The following is a 20,492-nucleotide window of genomic DNA, read 5'->3' on the forward strand; positions in this document are numbered from 1 at the left end:
AGAACATTAACAAAGATTCACTCTCTACTTCCTGAATTGGAACATTCTAATTCGAAGAATACTACACAGAAAAAGGCAAAGTACCAGACAATATAAGACTCTGAGAAGCTCTTGTGTCCCTTAAAATTTTAATAGGGATAGGATTGGCCGAATCACCCAAAAATGATATAGAACCCTTCGAAATGAATGGTTCATAATTCTCCATAATAAAATCAGACTGGCTTATTTTAGACCCCACAAATGTATTACTTTCAATGAATGACTGTGACCTTGACCTCTTAGAAATAAGAGCATTTGGAATAGGTATGTCTTGATTCTGATGCTTATTTTTCAATTTGTAGCAATCAGAAATAACGTGTCCTTTCTTCTTGCAATAGGTACACGTAGGAAGAGACATGGATTTTTTTTAATCAAACTTATCAGAAGCTTGATTTTTAAGCATTGTGCCAGATTGAGATTTAGAAGGGCTTGTATTAGGCTGAAATACTTTTCTGTCAGAAGACTTGAACTTTATGAGCTAAAGAATACTTGTCAGCAGCCTGCATTAAATGGCCTAAAACACAGAATAAATCTCTGATAAATAACATGTCTGTTTGAAAGTATTTTTGTTATCTTGTCAACAACAAGAAAGGCATATAAATAGATGCCAAGTTTATGTCTGTATACTGGAAATACAACCAGTATGTCAACACACATACAAGGGCACCAACTACCACTGACAACTTCTAATGATGGAAAGACCATCAAGTAAATCAATAATAGACCATACTATAGGCTGTGTATCATGAATAATACTTTTATGCAGCACATGTGTGCTGTTTCACCCCTAGTAATAAGTCAGGCAATGCTTTTAATCCATATAGCCAGACACATTCACTTTTAATAATTTTCCTGTCATAAATGTATAACATATGGCATACAGCTAGGAATGTACATGCATTTACAACTGCTATTTAATTTTACCTTAAGACACAGCTTTTTACACATATTGCATCGCGTTGCTATTGCTGGGAACATATCAAAGATGTACTGCTCCAATTCTAGAATAGCCCTGGTGGCAAGGGATACCTGCCCATTCATCTGCAACAGACACATGTTCAAAGATTTCTTGACACATAAGCAAATCATTCCACACATGTAACATAAAGATGAATGATGAATACATATTGCCTTGCTCAGTTAAATAAGAAATAAAATGCACAGAACTTGCAATTGTGTCTGACAATAAATGATGAAGTGATCAACAAGAAAAGAATTTTAATGGGCTGTAACAGGAATATTAGCTCTAAATATTTACACTTAATCATCCATATATAAACAGTTCTTCTACATTCAGCTAACAGTAGGACAATTAATCAGACAGTTCTCTACTGCCAAGCAATAGTCAGAAACAATCCCTAAAAATTGATGCATACCAGAAAATAAAATCCTACAAAATAAAGTTCATATACAACCAACACAATTTTCACAAATAACATCACAATGAAAATGATTCCCTATATCAAAATATCCATCATGACCTATAATCCTAATCTTCATGACCTATAATCCTAATCTTTATGAGGATCATCTGCTTACTTGTATCAGAAGCTTTAAACTTCTAGGTAAAAAGTGAAGTATCTGACATATGAATGGGGAACAATACTATTTGTTTGCCATATTTCACTGGGTACCTAAAATTATCACTCAACAGTGTTTTGTGAATAAAAGTGAGCTGTACCTTGCTCATATTTCCAGCGTAATAAATCATTGGTAAATATTTCAAGTGGTACCAATGTTTAGACAATTAATCTATGTTAGGATATTAGCAACTTACAAAGTCCCCAAGACATATTTCACTTTAAAGTGCAGTGCTAATTACATTGAAAAGTCTCTTTCCTCATTTTATTCTTTTTAACTGTCGAATAGTGAAATCATTTAAGATATTCTTGAGAAAACTCCAACATATCATACTAGATCTGTATTTTTAAATCATGCATGCCCCAATGCAGATCAAACGATTTAAGTTCAAGCCCCACAAAGGGACTGGCAACTAGTGGCTGACAAGAACTGGAAAAAATCCAAGATAAGACCATTTCTTCGTTTTAACAGCTACATATTAAAGCCATCTCTGATATTCTTGAAAAAATCAATGACCCCAAATTTGGTAAAAAAACAAACATTTTCTTATGTTTTGAGTTAACATGTCCACAAGATACCAGCCTTTGACCGTAACCTGACAGAGTTGATAAAATGGGTAGAAAATATCCCAGAACTTGTATCAGACAATGTCAAGATATAATGACATGCCACAATTTTCAAGATGGACACTATGGTGGCCACATTGGACAGCCGAACAGCATCATTTATATTTAGGACCAACTCTGTGTGTGTGTGTGAGATATAGATAGTGAGAGTTTTGTGGTAGTAGTTTAGGAAATGTATCAATAACATGTGATTTTTCAGAATTTTTACATTATAATTATCTTAATTTTAATTTTTACATTATAATTATCTTGTGAGTGTGTGTTTCAATTTCATGTGATTTAGTAGGTTTGAAGTTGTTTCCTTCTAAATTACTTCAACATTGCACAGTTTACATTTTTCCTCGCTAGTTTATTTTAAAAACTGCTGATAGCAATGTGCTATGGCTATCCACAATTAGCATGGTCAACTGAAAGGTTTGTTTGATGGTGTAACTACTTCCTAGGGAATCATATGAATATTTAATTCAATTGTTCAGTTCTTCAGTTTGAGTGATGATAGCAAAAATTTGCAGCTGGATGATGGATGAACAACTTATGGATCACCAAGTTCTTTTGGTCTTCAACAGTAAAAAATATATAAACTATGAGGAATGTAAAAAGGACAGTGCAACTGACTGACAAGCAAAAGGAACAGACTGATTTAATTGACAATATATATTTACCACTTTAATCCATTTGTTGGACTCCAGCTTTTTCAGCAGTTCTTGTGCATCATTCCTGGTCATCTTTTTGTCCAGTGTTTCCACCAGATTGATTGCATCTGTAGAGCCCGCAGAACCTGTATCTGAATCTACGATACTTTCCACCTGATAACAAAAAAAACCAAGTTTACTTCACTCTAGATCAAAGTTAGATTTCTGACTTGAAGGATCTGAGGACACTTTCTACAATAAACCGTTAAGTCAATGTAATCGTGTAAAAGAAATGTACGCTGTGTGCAGACTATAGTGACTTAAATAGTCTAAAATTATGTTGCCTTGTAAAAAATTGTATTTTCATCAAACTTAACATTTTCTGACTGGGGAAAGAATGATCACTGTTAATGCGGTCTTTAAAACTTGTGGTCTGTAGCCATGCCAAAATCCATATGTTTCAAATCTGAGATTTACAATTGTGGTATTCAAAAGTATATTATTTTCTAGGTGCCAGCTCTGACCTCATAAATGTTCCAGTCCCAAACTAAAACTTTGCATTCAGCAAGAACTCTGCTTTAAGAAACAGATGGTCCCTATAAAAGGCAAAACCAAGGAACATAAATAACACAGGACACAAGGGAAGTAAAAGATGTTATATATTACAAATAGGCTGTAAACAGAGTGCCAAAAATGCTACAACCCCAAAAAGATATTCTTTCTGACCCAATAACTCCATCCAAGTATAAAATTCAATAGCAGGAATGTACAAAGTGATATATCCATGTAAGAAAATTTGAAATATAAGCAGTGCGGCAAAGAATTGGAACAGTGAATAGAGTTCAATTTTGGCCATGTTTAGCTGTTATATATATATTAGTGACTTATTGATTTTTTGTTGTTGTTGTAGGGTTTAACGCCATTTTTCAGCACACGATAGGCTATACATGGCGGCCAGTATTAATGGTGGAGGAAGAACCCGAGAAATCCACGGAAAGAACCACCGACCCTCGAGAAGCTACTAGCAAGCTTTCTCACATACCCACATTGGCCGAATCCGAGACTCGAACCTACGCAGACAGAGGTGAGATGGCAGTGATCCGTAACGGAGAGCGCTTTAGACCACTCGGCCACTCGGGGCCCCAGTGACTTATTGATGAAAAACTGTAAAGTGGAATAGTCATATAATAATATAATATTCTAGAATTCGCAGTGAACTGGATTAAAAAGTTTATTAACACATAGATGAGATGAAAGTCAACTTTCACTTAAAGGTGCCCTACATATTGAAACTATGGCAAAACCCAGGGACTCAATAAGGATTTGGTTTGATTTAGTGTTTAACGGAAGACAAAAAGGTTATTCATTGTTAAGTCAGCTGCAGTAAAGTACCTTGATCAAGGAAACACAAGTGGTCAACCTGTGCTGATACAAGGAAGGATTTGAACCTGGGTTACAAGTCTTGGTTCAAAACTCATGCTCCATATATTGCTTACAAGCTCTGCATGACAGACAGACAATGACTGGATGGATACAAAACAAATGCCTCAATCTTGTTTTCTAAAGGGGAGGAGGACAAATAAAAAACAGCATAGTTTGTGAAGACAACTTGTCATCAGGACAAAACTATATTTTTAAACAATGCTTGATAATAAATGATATTTCAGTTATATTCTGCCTAAACATTTTTTGGACAATCTACCTCACAGTGTACTCACCCTAAAAAAATGTATATGGTGGCATTTTTACATACATTTCAAATTTAATTAAATCCTTAATTTATAAAGGTGACATCTTTATCATGGGCTTTTATGATTTGAACACTGTAATTTATTATTCTAAAAATTACTGACAAATATAAAAGAAACAGCTCATTATGAATATAGCAAGTATGTTAATTCATCAAAATCTTCAAGAATTTTTATATAATTAATAATGTTAAGAATAAAAAAAATTGCATGCATTTTTTTTCAATCAATGACCTGTCTAATGCAAAAATGTCAAATAAAGCTACAACTTACAACAAACTTACCAGTTTCTTGAAGAAATCCAATTCATTGGTTGTGAAGTCCGAGGCAAGGAGTGTTATACTACTTTCAGAAATATTCACCTGAAAAATAATAATAAAATTTCAGTGATGTATTTTATACATAGGACTGCTGTTTTTTTCTCTCACAATTTCTAATCTCGTGTCTCACAAAGTTCGAGTCTGGTACATTGCCCTTTTTTATCAACAAATGCTGATATACTTAAGGGAAAAATAAAACAAAACTATCCACAATTTTTCTTTGGCAAATATCCATTTTGCAAATACACAGAAATAAGAGCTAAATTAAAACCTTCACTCCTGTGCTTGACATTCAATTTAAACAGTAACTAAAATATTCCATGTTAAGATGCCCATTAAAATTTAGTGCAATCTTGCTAATGACTGATAATGCAAATTATTTTCAAGGTTGAGAAGTTAAAAAAGATTTCAATTTCTAAAAGAACTAGACTGCAGAAATACATAATTAGCATTTAATAAATTAATTATTAGTCTGAAAATAAAAATATTTCAGATCCAAGTATTAAGAGTACTGAATAATGGTGAAATTTTAACATATGAACAGAGAAAGATATAGTTCATGTATCTGATTGCAAAATGTCTTTTTCTGCAAAATCATTTGTGCTTATGTCCAGTAGGAACACATGTAACTCAACAAGAATCATTCATTTGTGTGACCATTCAGCAGAATATTCATGAAGGCATATTCCTTTCATAAACTAGATATTGGTATGAATGCATAATGTCTTAAGAATTTATTCTGTGAGCAGATAGCCATACTTTTCTAGCCAAGTGGACTTAACCCTAATTTGTATTCTCTTCAAAGGTTACATGGAAAAATCTTTCTTGTTGACCCATACCATCATACACCCAAATCTTCATTTTCAATCTCACATAAAGATGACTGCCACATGCTCAGTCAATGTCCACAGGTGAGAAGTGTTTCTAAAAATATCTGCCAAAATAGAACCCTGTCCAGAGAATATTTCTTAAAAGCAATGCTGATATTGTGGCACCCTCTTTTGACAGTTCTGGTAAATCACTTGTTTATCGCCCTACATTTTCTAATCTCACTAAACGAGATTCTTATGTTGCTTGATGTGATATTTGCTGGATGATGGTCTTGTAAAAAGTTTTACCTGTGACACAAAAACTATAGGAAGCTAAAGCCCTGTGTCTATGACAGCAAAAATTGGGAAGGACAGGTCACTTGCTTGCAATGGATGTACCCACATCCCACTGGGATTAAGAAGGATTATAGGAAAGGGTGATGCTAATAAGATCCCCTTTCTTAAGCCTGGTGCATGAATGCCAACTTCCCACCCTGAAAAGGGTTTATTAGTAGCCTGACTAGGGAAGAGGTTGTCTTGACCCAATCTCTATCCCAGTACCAAAGGGGTTCTAATGATTGGTGACCAGTACTCAGAGACCGGTGTCTGACCAATTACCAGTCAGGTGACTCTGAACAAATTGATACCTCTTCCCAATGTACATAACATCACTGCTATCCCTTTCCAGAGAGGTTCATTGTGCTTGTCTGCTGTCACTGGACTGTGGACTTGGAAAAGGTCCTGCTCTTCTCTCATTCAGGGTTGGGGGTAGGTACACTTCACATTCCACCTTAGTACTTCCTTCACTGAGGTGGACCCTGACAGGCACTGACTGGGTTGAAATGACTGTCATGGGTCCAAAGGTCTTATATTTCTTTGCAGAGAACAATGCTATCCTCCTGGGATTGAGAAGTGCTCTTTTCTGTTGAAGAGCTAATCATCTGGGTTCTTCAGGGTTCAGAGAACAATTCCATATCCTCCTGTGATCTAAATGTGCTATTCTCATGGGATCAAGGAGATATCTTCTGAGTTACCAGGTGAGACATGGATGAAAAATGCCCTCTCTTTTTCCCCTTATATGTAGCTACTTAAGTGATGTCAATACCTTGTAAGACCACAAAAAACCAACAACGAAAAATAAATTAACAATGGTCCATATTTTTACAACTAATTCAGGCAGGTGTCTGTATATTCTTATGCCTTAAGTCTCAGTATAGCATTGATGATAATGAGTGGTGTGAGACCATCAAGATACACTATTTGTAATAATGGATAGTGAGTGGTATGTGACCACTGAAACTCACTATTGATGCTAATAACTGGTGTGAGACCTTATGGGTATCTACGATTCAATATGTAAAAAGTTTTTATGTTTCAATAGAAGAGAACATGCCACGATTATGCTGTTTACAGTGAAAAAGAATTAAAAAATTAAAACATGAACTTCTCATGACAAGACATATTTATTATTTAATTGGTGTTTATATCTTTCAATTTGCCACATGCAAACATTTACCAGAATTTTTCATTGTTCGCTATTTCACAATATATTATTATTTACAGTGTACTGAAGAAATATTTTTCCAATAAAATCTATAAAAAAATGTAACTTCTAACTAAAACTTGCAAATTTCACATTGATTCTAATATTTTGGGAACTAACTGCCATTTTTGATGATAAAATGAGCAATGTATCAAGGATCCATTTGTAAATTCTGATCACAATTTGTTTCACATTCAACACATATGGGACAATTTTTAAAATATTTTCATACAAAAAAACAAACTTAATCAACACCAGACATCACATTATAAGTGAGTGTTCAGGAGTTATCAGATTGCAAATTATCAAGGAAGCAGTGTTCAATGAAACAAACAATGTTTGCATCATGAAGCAAACCCAGCTTGTACATTTTGAAGACAAATTGTCTCCAGTTAATTAGTAGCATGTAATGGTGGGTTTTTTGTTTTAGCCCATATTTACATCATCAACTGCTGCTTTACTAACAAACTGGCTATTCTGCAGAAATGTACAATTCATCAGATGTATTTAAAACAGTCCATTTGAAGCTGGCCATGAACTGTTCAGAACAATATGGATTTTTAATATTCAAATGCTTTATTTGTACAGAACAAACTTTATGACATAACAGAATTGTATATATTCCTTTTAATACATTTAGCAATAAAATTGAGAAGCTCATTTTAAGATACACAACAGATGAGGATTAATATACTGAGTTTTTAGCAGCTCACACAAAAAATGAGCTTCTAAAGTATATATAAAATAACAGATTTTTTTCTAGCAATATAGGAACTAAATACATATTACTGGCAACTAGAACTATTAACAGCTTCCTAGTGCAGACTGGTGTGAGGCAAGGCTGCTTGCTGTTGCCTTTTATCTTCCTTCTTGCCATCGAATGGATTATGAAGACATCCACCTAAAGGCAGAGAAATGGGATCCAGTGGACATTGTGGAGTCAACTTGAGGACCTGGACTTTGCCAATGACCTAGCGCTCTTGTCCCATAGTCAGCAGCAAATGCAGGACAAGACCAACAAACTGGCAGCCACATCAGCACAGGTTGGCTTCAACATCCACAAAGACAACACCAAGATTCTTAAGATAAGTATGTCAGCAACAAACCAGTCACACTGCATGGAAGCTCCCTGGAAGAGGTGGAGTCCTTCACATACCTGGGCAGCATTATCAACCAGCAGGGTGAACAGACGGAGACATCAAGGCAAGGATCAGAAAGGCACGAGCAGCTTTCATACAGCTCAAGAACATATGGAGCTCCAAAAGAATTTCCTTGACTACCAAGATCAGACTGCTCAACTCCAACGTGAAGTCAGTCCTACTGTAGAGAGCAGAGACCTGGAGAACCACCAAGTTGACTGTAAAGAGAGTTCAGACCTTCATCAATAGCTGCCCAAGAAGACTTCTCCAGATCTGCTGGCTAGACACTATCAGCAACACCAACCTGCAACCGAGATCCTCCCAGGTTCCGGTATAAGATGAGATCAACAAGAGACACTGGGGTTGGAAAGGACACACATTAAATAAGCCTCCGACAAACATTACCACACACGCATCGAGGTGGAACCCTCAAAGCAAGCGGAGAAGGGGTCAACCAAGAAATACCTGGCAATGCGACCTTGAGGTGGACATCACAAAGATGGGTCACACCTGGTGATCTTTTGTGGGTGGCCTATACCCCTTCAGGGGTGACGGAAAAAACTGAACAGAGCTATTAGACTCATTACATTTTGCTCAGCAGGACCATAAACAGAAGATCATGTGTTGGAACAGCATGTTTGGAGAATGAAGAATCAGGAAACATAACTCCTCTGAATGAGTACAGTGAATGCTGGAAATCCAAGTCATTCTAGATCTTATCAGTATAATGATGGCAAAAATCCAACATTTCTTACTGATACCAAAGAAGACAGGTAATCAGGGGCCATAACTCTTTAAAATAAAAATGGAATTATGGAAATTATATTCATTCAAAGTCTCAATAGCATAAAGTTGCATGCCTATTCTAGATGAAACCCAGTAATCCCTGCTAATGTAATCCTGCAGAAACCAAGAGGGGGGATGGAGGGAGAGGGAGGGAACAAATCTTGTAACTTATTTTGAGGAGATGTGGTTGAGGATGAAACTTCTTCAAGATCTCATCAATTTAAAGCCCAATACCAAATTTAGTTGCAATCCAAGACTCTGTGGTAAAGTTATGCAACAGATGCCAACCACATGAGGACAGATACTTGGGGCACAACCCCTGTGCATGACATCATGGGACGCTGGAAATCAAACTAGATTAAGGTCTCATCCATCTAAAGCAACTTAACAAATTTGACTCGTATGTAACAAACCTTGATTAAGTCAAATGTACACCACAAAAACTAAAGCGAATAGCATTGGCAACAGGGGGCAGTAGCAATAAACCTTGTAAATGATATGAAACAACTGGTCATTTATCTGAACCATCATGTGTCTGTAATAACAAATTATCTTTGCACAATGCAGCTCAAAATATGTTTACTGATTAAAGCCAATGAAATTGTTGATTAAAGACATAGTGCATGCCTGACACGCACTTCAAAAATCACAATAACTAGAAAATGTGCAAATAAAGTCTGTCAAAGAAATCCTTTTCTGTCAACTTAAATCAGCCCCAAGAAATGCTGCCATATGGGTTGAGAAAAAACATGGACTCACATCCAGTGTTACATATATGTTTTACATTAAAGAGATAATCCCAACAATAACCAGGTGACCAAATGGTCTGAGTCATTTGCCATTACAGATCACTCACACATCTCATCTCCGCATGGTTTCGAGTCTCAGGCTTGGCCAATGTTCGTAAGGGAGAAAGCGTGGATTGGTGGTTCTTCCTGGGGTTGTCCCAGGTTCTTCCTCCACCAAATATATGGACTGCCATGAATATCCTCTCATTTGCTGAAAAATGCCTATAAACCCAGAAAAAAATCTAATAGGGACAGATGATCTAGTAGTCCTGGTGTATGGGATGTTGTTGTAAAACTAAGTATACTTTAACATTAACCGCTCTGGTGGCCTAGTGGTTAGAGCATCCGCCTTGGATGCAGGTTCGATCCCCGGCCAAGTCATACCAAAGACTTACAAAAACTGTACAAACAGCTGCCTTGCTAGGCGCTCTGCATTAAAATGTTAGTGTTAGGACTGGGCGGCATGGTGTCAGGATAATGTGACTGGGTAGGACATCATGCTACATGTCTGTGGCATGATGCCCCAGTGCTAGACATCATTGTAAACTGTCACACTGCAAACATCATAGCAAAATGACTGAAAAAATGTTAAAGCTATGTTAAAAATCCAAATCACACACACACACACACAATGTCGAACTCAAGATTATCATTAATCATCATTAATTGTGGGTTTAAGAGGTGCATCTAATTGTTTAGAAAAGAAATAATTCAAATTTTCATGATAAAAGTTGGAAACACAGTGAAGAGCATGAAAAGGCATTAGAAAAACTTCAACATACAGATCTTGCCAAGTTATCAAATAAACATCTTATGAACTTTAGGTTTTCAATTTTCAATATTAGACATAAGACAAGTAAACTTCATGCAGTAAAAGTATGAAGTCACATTCCCTGCAGGGCAAGTGGTCAAACGAAAATTTTCATACCATGAAAGTTTGTGAAACTAAGAAGGTAATAAGTCTAAGTTGTTAGTTTTAATCTACAATAAAGTATTATCACTCGAATACATCATGGTAAACACTTTCATATTAAGAAAGGATGCCATTAAAAGCAGTAAAGAAGTTGATGAGCTCAAAATGATGTGCCATAAAACTGAACGGAAAATCATAATATGATTAAAATGGTTTTATTTATTTCAACTTTAAAACTTCTGATTGAACAAAGACCTCTACAAAGAAAGATGAAGAAAATATCAGCATCTGTACAAAACTGTAAATATTGTTTAATTAATTTTAAAATTGCATTAAAATCCCATTAATTATTTATGACATATAAACATTTATACAAGCTTTATCTAATAAGGTACAGGTTGCTGACTAAAAAAAACTCTTAATAGTTACCATGCAAATTATAAATTTGGAGGTTACTGCATATTAAATATTGCTGACTGAATGGAATTTGGTTTTCAAATTTGACCCGGTCAGACAATAAACTCTTTGTGTACAGAAACTCGAATTTGAACTAATACCAAACCATAGTAGTTACTCCCATCTTCCTCACTAACTCCTTTCTTTATCTCCATATGAAAGGGCTTTATATTGTTATTAATGGCGATGACAAATTCTGTCAGTTGGTGCCTTCTCTCTTCTTCATTATCTGCTATATGAGCTAGAAAGAAAAAAGAATCATTCAAATAATCTGACCACTAAATTCAAATATTCTATCCAAGCACATCAGAAGATTTAAAACTATCTGTTCTAAGAAAATGGAACGAGAAGCATTTCCCAATGAACAGTATGATGTACAAGCATTACTAAGTACAGGTTAAGAGAAAACACATATTTAAGCTATGTAATGGAAACCAAGACATAAATATACCCATTCTCTTTATTTGTTACAACTATTCCCATCTCGCAGCTGTACCTTCATTTCCCCATCTGAAAGCTCCAATTTCACAAGCCCATCCCACAGTACAGCCTTCACACCCACATCTCGTACCTTTTCCTTCATATCTATATCTGAAACTTCAATTTTCACATCCCCATCATTTCTCTGCCTTCAAGTGACATTCTCATGTCTCACCTCTGCTTTCACAATCCCACCTGTATTCCATAATATGCGGTCATTACTTCATTACTGGACCCTGTATTCTTATTTATCTGGAACACAAAACTCAAACTAAAACTAAAAATCGGAGTTACAGACATTATACCATGACTATATCTATGATGTTAAACTTTACCATTATAAAGAGGAATGAAAAGTTAAGACAAGTTTGGTGATTCTGACTTTATGCTATTAAAAGTTAAACTTACGTACATTGAGTTCATGCTCAAGAATTTTAGAGAATACCAAATCAGGAGTTGAATTACAACATGCTTCAAGAAATATACACATACAGGTCAGCATCAATACATATGTATTATTAATGATTCTTCAACACTGCAGGGAATGTGATCACTACTTCTAAAACCAGCCAATTCAATGAAGAATTATCTTCAGGTAATTTTTTGTACTGCCCCATGCAAAACGAGCTCAGATGACCAAAATTCATTCTTTGGCAAGGAAAAAACTAGTTAAATTGTTGTATAAGAAAGAAAAGAAAAAACTTAAGATGTGAACTACAATGTGTCTGGTTTTTCATAAGTCTTCAGCATTACAAGTTCCATAAACAATTAAAGTATTTCATCGAAATCACTCTTGAAATATGTGGTGAGTCTCAAATAGATTTTAAATAATTTATCAGAGTTAGTATGCTCTCATTGCAATGGCAGTTTTAAAAAAAAAACCTTGAACCTTGAAAAGAGTCAGTGGACCTAAACACGGCTGAGTCACCAGTCTAGTGGAAGTTTTTGAGAACTTACTGTTGAATTTTTCACAGCATGTCCTGAAGAGGCTCTTGACTTCCTTAGCATCCAGGATCCCTCGTGACATAAAGGCCTGGAGAAACAACCGATGACTGTCTGTCATTTGAGACATGTTTCTGGGGGAAAATCAAACAGATATTAATTTAATCCATTTCAGCATGATCAAAAACTGTCTTTAATAAAAGTCATTGCTTCTGGGACCTCATATCTGCAGTCCAGATCATAAAAATATTCAACTTGAGCTTGAGATTTTGTTCTGACCAATCGCAAATAATGTTACTTTTAAAGATCATTTTTCAATGTCTCATAGTAAAAACTCAATCTCAAACTCAAGCTCTGAATTTTATGATCTCCAGGCATAGACTCTCAGTTTTCAAAATTTGCTCCATAACATATAATATAACGGTCTCAGTTTTCAAAGAAGTGTGATCCTGTTCTAAATTTTGGTAGCCCATTGTTGTTATTGTTGTTGTTGTTGTAGGGTTTAACGCCATTTTTCAGCACAAGATAGACTATACATGGCGGCCAGTATTAATGGTATAGGAAGAACCCGGAAAACCCCCGGAAAGAACCACCGACCCACGAGAAGCTACTGGCAAGCTTTCTCACATAACCACATTAGCCGAATCCGAGACTCAAACCAACGCAGATAGCAGTGAGATGGCAGTGATCCGTAATGATGAGTGCTTTAGACCACTCAGCCACTCGGGGCCCCATAGCCCATTGTTAGGCAGTGGGGTAAGTGATAAACATTCCACATATAGATGTCACTAAGTGGAATATTGATTGATAATGTCATTAGCTGTCTCCTGACTTGGCTCAAAAATCTCTACCACAATGAGACATTTTGAAATTTAATAACTAAAGTAATATAAAAACTGCTTGTTTATAACATCTGATTCTATATATGAAAGAAAGCATAATATTGTGAAAATAAAATAATGAATCAATGCAAGCGAATATCTTGATTAAAATGTGAGAAAAAGAATACAATTCTTTACTGTGCCATTATGTAAATGAACAATGAAAAAACAAGCCAGATTGCATAAAGACAAAAATGAATTATTATATTAAGGGATAAAACCACCCAACGAACCTTCAAACTGCTCAAAAAATTAAAACCAGAAGTTAGTTTTTATCATCTATACATTCAGGCTGACATATTTTGGCAATATATTGCAGGTAAGAATAACATAAAACTCATTCCAACAGAAGACATATTCCAGAAAATAAAGCTGAATAATATTTAAGTTTGACTGCTACGAAATTTTGAACTTGATAATATCTTTACTTTCTGCCCTGCTCTCTAAATGGTGCAAAATGTATTACAAAATGATGTTTAACAGTGTAGTCTTGTTCAACATCATAGCACTATTCAACATACATGTCATTTGGCAAGACACATGTATAATCATGCGGGTAGCTGAAATTAAATGGATACAATTATCTTGACAAGTGAAAAAATGGATGCAAGGAAAGAGACCCATATGAGAAAAATGTAACCTGGCTGAAATCAAAATGCTGACCATACAACAATAGTCCCTTTACGTCACTTATGCTCTACTAGCCCAAGTGATTCTCCAGAAATTCAAGACCATTTCTTCTTTTTAACTGTTGAGTATTAAAACCATCTCTGATATTCTTCAGTGATTACAAAACTTGCAAATCAGCTATTGTGGTGAACATATTGTATGTCAGAATGGCATCATTTTTATTTAGAACCAGTTGGACACATAATTAGAAGTCTTTGGTTAAAACCCATGTCAATATAACCATTTATTCAACTAATAATAGCTTCATTATTCTCTATGTGTATGAGTTTATTATCAGAATTATTATTCAGGTAAACAAGGATTAAATACATTGATTTGGGTCAGGGTTTTGGAGATTCCTAAGAGAAATTTGTAGGATATTGTGTAGTAAATAAACAAGGATCATTAGATCATTCTAGAAGATTATTTTCCATTAGGTAATGGTTGTTTATAGAAAATGCTAATTGTGACTGTGAGGATTTTACCAGTCATGCTTTAACATTAGTGTGTGTGTGTGTATTGCTTTCATTCTCTTATTTGAATTATGCCCTCTATTTTCCAGTATGCATATTTGCATTTCACATTGGTTTTAAGCAATAATTTATGTTCAAGGAGAAAACTGAGTTCTATCTGTATTATAAACACATCTGGTGCATGTTTAAAAACTATCATATTCATATGCAGTGTATTTTGGCAATATGGTCTAAAAAGAGAACGGAAGCAATACACTGAAATGAATTTTAACTGAGTAACTAGATTATAGTAATTGTAATTGCAAGGTAGAACAAATGCTTAATCAACTACCCTTAATCAAGAATTCTTCTTTTTACTTTCTAAATGTTCACTATAAAATGGCGGTTGAACAAATTTCTAAACTTGATTGAAACAACCCCTGTACCATGTACATGAGAGCAAATGCATGTCTTTCAGATCATCATCATAATGTTTGTTCTCATTTTTTTGTTCTTCTTGCATCAAAATATATTTATTTAAAGTGAAAACCCCAAATCTTGTGTATCTGGCCTCGTTATAATTTTATCATACATTCTAAGGTGATTAAATGAATTTCATAATGTCTAAATAGCATCTGATCCTCTTAAACTATCAAATACGTGCTAAAAACATACATTCTTTGAAAGAGCAATGTTTGAACCTTTCTTCAAGATACTTTTGAAAATTTGAACTGACGTGTCCTGCCTAACATTGAGTTTTGATTTAAGAGGGTCAGGCTTATGATCAAATCCATTGCCATCATGATGGAAGCAGCGACATCATTTTTACTGGCTCAAAAAGATGTTACACTGCAAATGTCTGTCTGCTTTTGGACTAAAATCGGCATACAATATAACTATTTTATAACTTTTCAATCACCAGATATGATTTTAATAGAAGTGACAAACAACCCAAGAGTTATAAACTTCTAGGCTTCTTCTCTGGCAATTGCTAGTACCAACCTATTGATCTTTGAGAATGCGTTTACCTCTTCACAATCTTGGGGATGTGTTAAGTATTTTCTCAACTTTTAATTTGCTACACGTTCTGTTTTCAAAATGTGAAGCATGTTTAATGTTGCTGTTTTCCATAAGTCCTGACGGCTTTCACATTTGCAGGTGTCATTAAAAACTTAGATGTACACAATTACTTTTCATTGGAACACCTGGAGTTTTTTAAAGTCTGTGGTCTGCATGTATTTTCATACACATGTAGGTGGGCCCATTCTCACCAACAATTCCGTTGCCACTACCCCTTACTGGTGGTCACCGATGCTTTGCTTTAATTCTCTCACTGTCTCAGCAAGTTTGTTGGCGGGTATAGGTAGCAGAACGATGTTCATGGAAGTTGCATCAATTTTTCAAGTTGATTTAGAATTTGTGCAAAATATACAAGAAATTCGCAACATCAGGTCAAGTACATACCAACATTCATTTATTTTCTCGGTAAAAGCGTAATATCAAAATAACTCCCAAGAGACCCTCGTCCTAAACTGTAAGCGACAAGACTCGGATATTTATTTGGGACATGCATCCTTGTGCAACTAAAACAATCCCTTAAACGCCATTGATCCTATCTAAATTTATTTCATCAAGATGCTGTGCAAATGAGATTCTTTATGAATTTCTCACTGTTACAAGCCTGGTTTGTCTCTCCTTAGTCCAACTGAGCTGATATGGAAAATTTTCTTACCGCCTGTTAACTCATACAGCTGGCGATGATCACCAAGTGTAACCAATTGTAAAGTCTCAAAACTATTGCTAAAATTCTATTTTAAATGAAAGAGATTCCAAAATACAAGAAAATAATAATATAGTATATTTTAAAAATTAAATATATTTCCTAATAGTATTACATCTTAATATCTATCTTTCTCCTCTTTTTATTCGTACTATAACGTAGAGATTAAAAACAATAATGGCTTCTGTTATTCACGTGGAGCCGAAAGCAAAGTGGAAAAAAGTAAAAATAGCGCCAGATATTCTTTCTAAAGGTGGTTTTAATGGTTTAATTGACTTACAAGTACTTACTGATTATGATTTAATCAAGTCAGCGAACTATTCCTTTGCCGAAGATAACAGGAAACAAAGTGTAGGTGTTGTGGTCGTTAAACAGTTTGTGTCATATGATTTCGCATGACATTTCATTGAACTAAACAACATGCAAGTTATAACATACTAGAAACATATCACATTAAAATATTCGCGTGCCCAAGCTAAAATATGATGCAAATAAATCCTCCATGTAAGAATCATTTGCATTAGAGTTTTATATTACAATCACATTATCCTTAGTACTACAATGTAAGACGTATCACATGTATGCTTTGATGCTACGTCTTACTGCCTAAATAACGGCCTTGTGTAGTGTGATTCGATGTTGACTGGCATCGAAACGAGCGTCCAAAGTTTAAAGAATATCTCACACTTGGCAGCACATATTAAAGATTTTCCCACAAATTCTAGTCCAACAACGTAAGACACATCAACCATTATTTTTGTTCTGGGTGGTGATGGGTCTCACTGCCTAATTAATGGTGCTGTGTAGCGTGTTTTGATGTCGACTAACAGTGTAACGAAAGTAAAATTTTCAGAAATATCACACATGACTGGCAAACAATGATGACACTTCTACAAAGTAAAGTTGTAATGTTTTTGTCAGACTTTACTTACCTTGGTGTCTTTTCTCTAACAAATTCAAATTCTCACAAAAGAAATGGACCTGTTTTCAAGTTTCATTGGCCTACATTTCATTTGGTTGGAAATGTGATGAAAGTCGTGAATGCCGAAATCAGGTTAAGTTGAAATATTATTCTTTAACGAAATGAATAAAAATATATTATGCCTAATGGAACTGTAAGCAATGTTTCCTTTAGTTCAAGAAAATTATCCCCCACATGAACATACTTAAGCATACTTCAGGATACCTCAACTACCGTCGCATTGCAACAAAATTCAAATGTATGTCAATGGAACATGAAAATGCATCCATTTGCTAGTATCATATTTTCATTCCGCCAGGATAAAGACAGAACATAAAGTATATTAATTACACATAGAATACTGGAAGAGTGTTGATATTGGCTGCCAAGCGTGTGAGATATTCCTGAAAGTTTGACTACTCATTCCAATGTTAACCGACATTGGAACACGCTATACAAGGCTGTTATTTGGGTAGTAAGACATAGCACTTGAACAAAAACAACATGTGCTATGTCTTACATTGTAGGACAATTCAAGTCATTTTGATTTAGGTGGACTTTACATGTTCTGATGTCTTATTTGGAATAAATTCAAATTCTGACACGAGCAAATGGACATTTTTTCAAGTTCTGTTGAAAGACATTTACCCTGATATTTAAGTTTATGGTTCAACGTCTTATGGCATAAATAATGGCATTGTATAGCATTTTCCCCAGTCAATTGATATTGGAACAAGCATTTAAATTTTCGGGAATATCTCTCACACTTGGCAGCATATATTGAAGCTTTTCCACAAATTAAAGTCATGTTGATTTAGGCAGACTTTACTTACTCTGCACTGTTCAAAGAAATTTGTTTTTAGATACATGCCCTGGGCTGGTAACTTAAAAAAACTCACAAGTCCTGGCTAAATTCCACAAGCCCGGATTCCAATTTCCTCATGCATAAAATTTCAAGTTTTTAATATTGTCAAACAATGTTGGAAAAGCTACAATTTGAATATAAATATGATAGGATTCAAAGGGGTTTGAAAGTAATGAAAGTGTCATTATTGTTCATTGCTACATTGGCATGTTTCACAAAATAAAACTCCATCAATCAAGAGTTCTGAAATTTATTTTGTTGAGTTTTGCTGATAGCTAACCTAAATTGGCTTCAAAAATGAATTCCACTTGAACACTATTCCGACACTGAAATGATGATGCTATGCATTCTCTATAGGAGGTAAAATTCGACCTCAAAGAAACATTGCCACTGTACACAAACTTGTCAAAAGTATAAGACATATGGTTTAAACATTCTATTTCAAGGCAATAATGTGTAATAACTTTTGTTCTTGTTCACTCATCTAGCATCTCTTTAATTCACCTCTAATTGGTTGTTCTACCTCTTGATCCTGCCTATGCAAATTAGCACAGTGGGCTCACCCACTGCAGTCTTGAAACATATCTCACTAGCTATTGTTAGCCAGTTAAGTAATATGTGAAATAAAAGCTTATACCCGACTACTTTGTCTTTTTTTGCCGCAATTTAAACTGCTCAATGGATAGTTTTATATAAGCTCCAATCATGACTTTACCGTTTATTCATACTACATGTAGTGGACATAGGCAGTGGGGTGTTTTTGAGTAATTTTTTACATTTTTTATTTTGAAGATTACTGAAAATTGTGTTTTCTTGAATCAGGGGCTTTGGGAGTACAAAATCATAATTTTAGCATGCCATGCCATGCTTCAGTATGATTAAATTCAGATAACTGTTTCATGTAGGACAGTGGTGATCTGCTGTAGATTGCACCCTGTTATGGCAGGTATGTAAACATCTTGAAAATACATTTACACATTTCGTTAGTGTGATGAAAGTTTCCAGAAGCAAATTAAATTTGTTTTTGACAGCCACCTCACCTACAATACAGGATGGGCCAGATCTAGAATTTTTTTCAAATAAAATTAAATTCTGACAGAAGCAAATAGACATATTTTCAAGTTCCACTGACCTACATTTCAGTTGGTTGGAATGCAGTGGAAGCAGGGAATGCCGAAATTGATTAAAGGATGAAAAATATCTTGAATGAAACCAAGCTATCTTAACATGTTCTTCATTATTAGTATATTTTTTATTTATTTCGTTAAAGAAACATTCTTCAGCCTAATCCAATGTTTGGCAATCTTGGCTTCCATTGGATTCCATCAGGATAAAGAGAGCAAAAAAGTATTAAAAATTTGTGGAAGATTGTCGATATGGGCTGCCAAGTGTATGAGATATGAAAATGTTGCCTCTCTTTCTCCTGTCAGTTGACTTAGGAACATGCTTCACAAGGCAATTATTGAGGCAGTAGGACATAGAACCAAAATTAAAATATCATTTGATACATCTTACATTATAGGGCTATACAGTACAGCTCGTGTACTTTTAGACTTAATCTCTCCACTTTTGCTCCACGATAACGGACTACGATGGAACAATAAAATACTAACATATCACCACTGTGGAGGATCTGATTGGCACTATTGACTGATATTTGAACAGCCAATCAATGAAGACCACCCATGGAAAGACCAATGCCTCATGAGTGATTAACAATTAAATACAATTTCACCAATTAGTGATCTTTATTTCAATCACATATATGGACAGTTGAAATTAATTTGAAAAGTCTTGTATACATTTAGCAAACTTATTTGCTGACTTGACAAGTCGCCCACCTTGAACTTCTCTTGAACAGTGTAAAATTCTGTTTAAATATGAAAAGTAATCCTATGAGGTATGGACAGTTAAGTTCCAGATGGCAGCAGCTTCTGTTTAAAAACACAAACAACAAAAAAGAAAATTGAATTTACACTTAAATGCAAACGTGTTTAGTCCTTAAGCAGTAATAGCCCTGTTATGAGATTGAATATACATGTACACAACTATGAACTAATTCAATTCCTAATGCACGTGTAC

General features: G+C 34.9%; 2 protein-coding genes across 5 annotated transcripts in view; one reads left to right on the forward strand and one right to left on the reverse strand.

Moving 5' to 3' along the window:
- Positions 1 to 16,583, reverse strand: part of LOC149806639 (non-structural maintenance of chromosomes element 1 homolog) — a 34,157-nt gene extending 17,574 nt beyond the window's left edge. For 2 of the 3 annotated variants that reach the window (XR_016420717.1, XM_089955974.1), the window contains exons 1-6: positions 16,476 to 16,563; positions 12,818 to 12,936; positions 11,482 to 11,621; positions 4,911 to 4,988; positions 2,909 to 3,052; positions 964 to 1,080 (exon numbers count right to left, since the gene is read on the reverse strand). Coding sequence is in view for 2 of the 3 variants with exons in the window: in XM_089955974.1 (XP_089812100.1) it covers positions 964 to 1,080; positions 2,909 to 3,052; positions 4,911 to 4,988; positions 11,482 to 11,621; positions 12,818 to 12,932 (594 nt within the window). In the remaining variant the exon portion in view is untranslated. Of the gene's footprint in view, positions 1 to 963; positions 1,081 to 2,908; positions 3,053 to 4,910; positions 4,989 to 11,481; positions 11,622 to 12,817; positions 12,937 to 16,475 lie in introns of all 3 variants that reach the window. The other variant, XM_089955984.1, reaches the window with a different exon arrangement.
- A 170-nt stretch (positions 16,584 to 16,753) lies between these two features.
- LOC149806640 (ATP-dependent RNA helicase DDX24-like) overlaps positions 16,754 to 20,492 on the forward strand; it is a 74,090-nt gene continuing 70,351 nt past the window's right edge. For both annotated transcript variants that reach the window (XM_089956001.1, XM_089956010.1), the window contains exon 1: positions 16,754 to 16,935. In XM_089956001.1, coding sequence (XP_089812127.1) covers positions 16,762 to 16,935 — 174 coding nt within the window. In that variant the 5' untranslated portion in view covers positions 16,754 to 16,761. The remainder of the gene's footprint in view (positions 16,936 to 20,492) is intronic.

Source organism: Sinohyriopsis cumingii, chromosome 1 (genome assembly GCF_028554795.1).
Source record: "Sinohyriopsis cumingii isolate HCF-2022 chromosome 1, ASM2855479v2, whole genome shotgun sequence".
NCBI lineage: Eukaryota > Metazoa > Mollusca > Bivalvia > Unionida > Unionidae > Sinohyriopsis > Sinohyriopsis cumingii.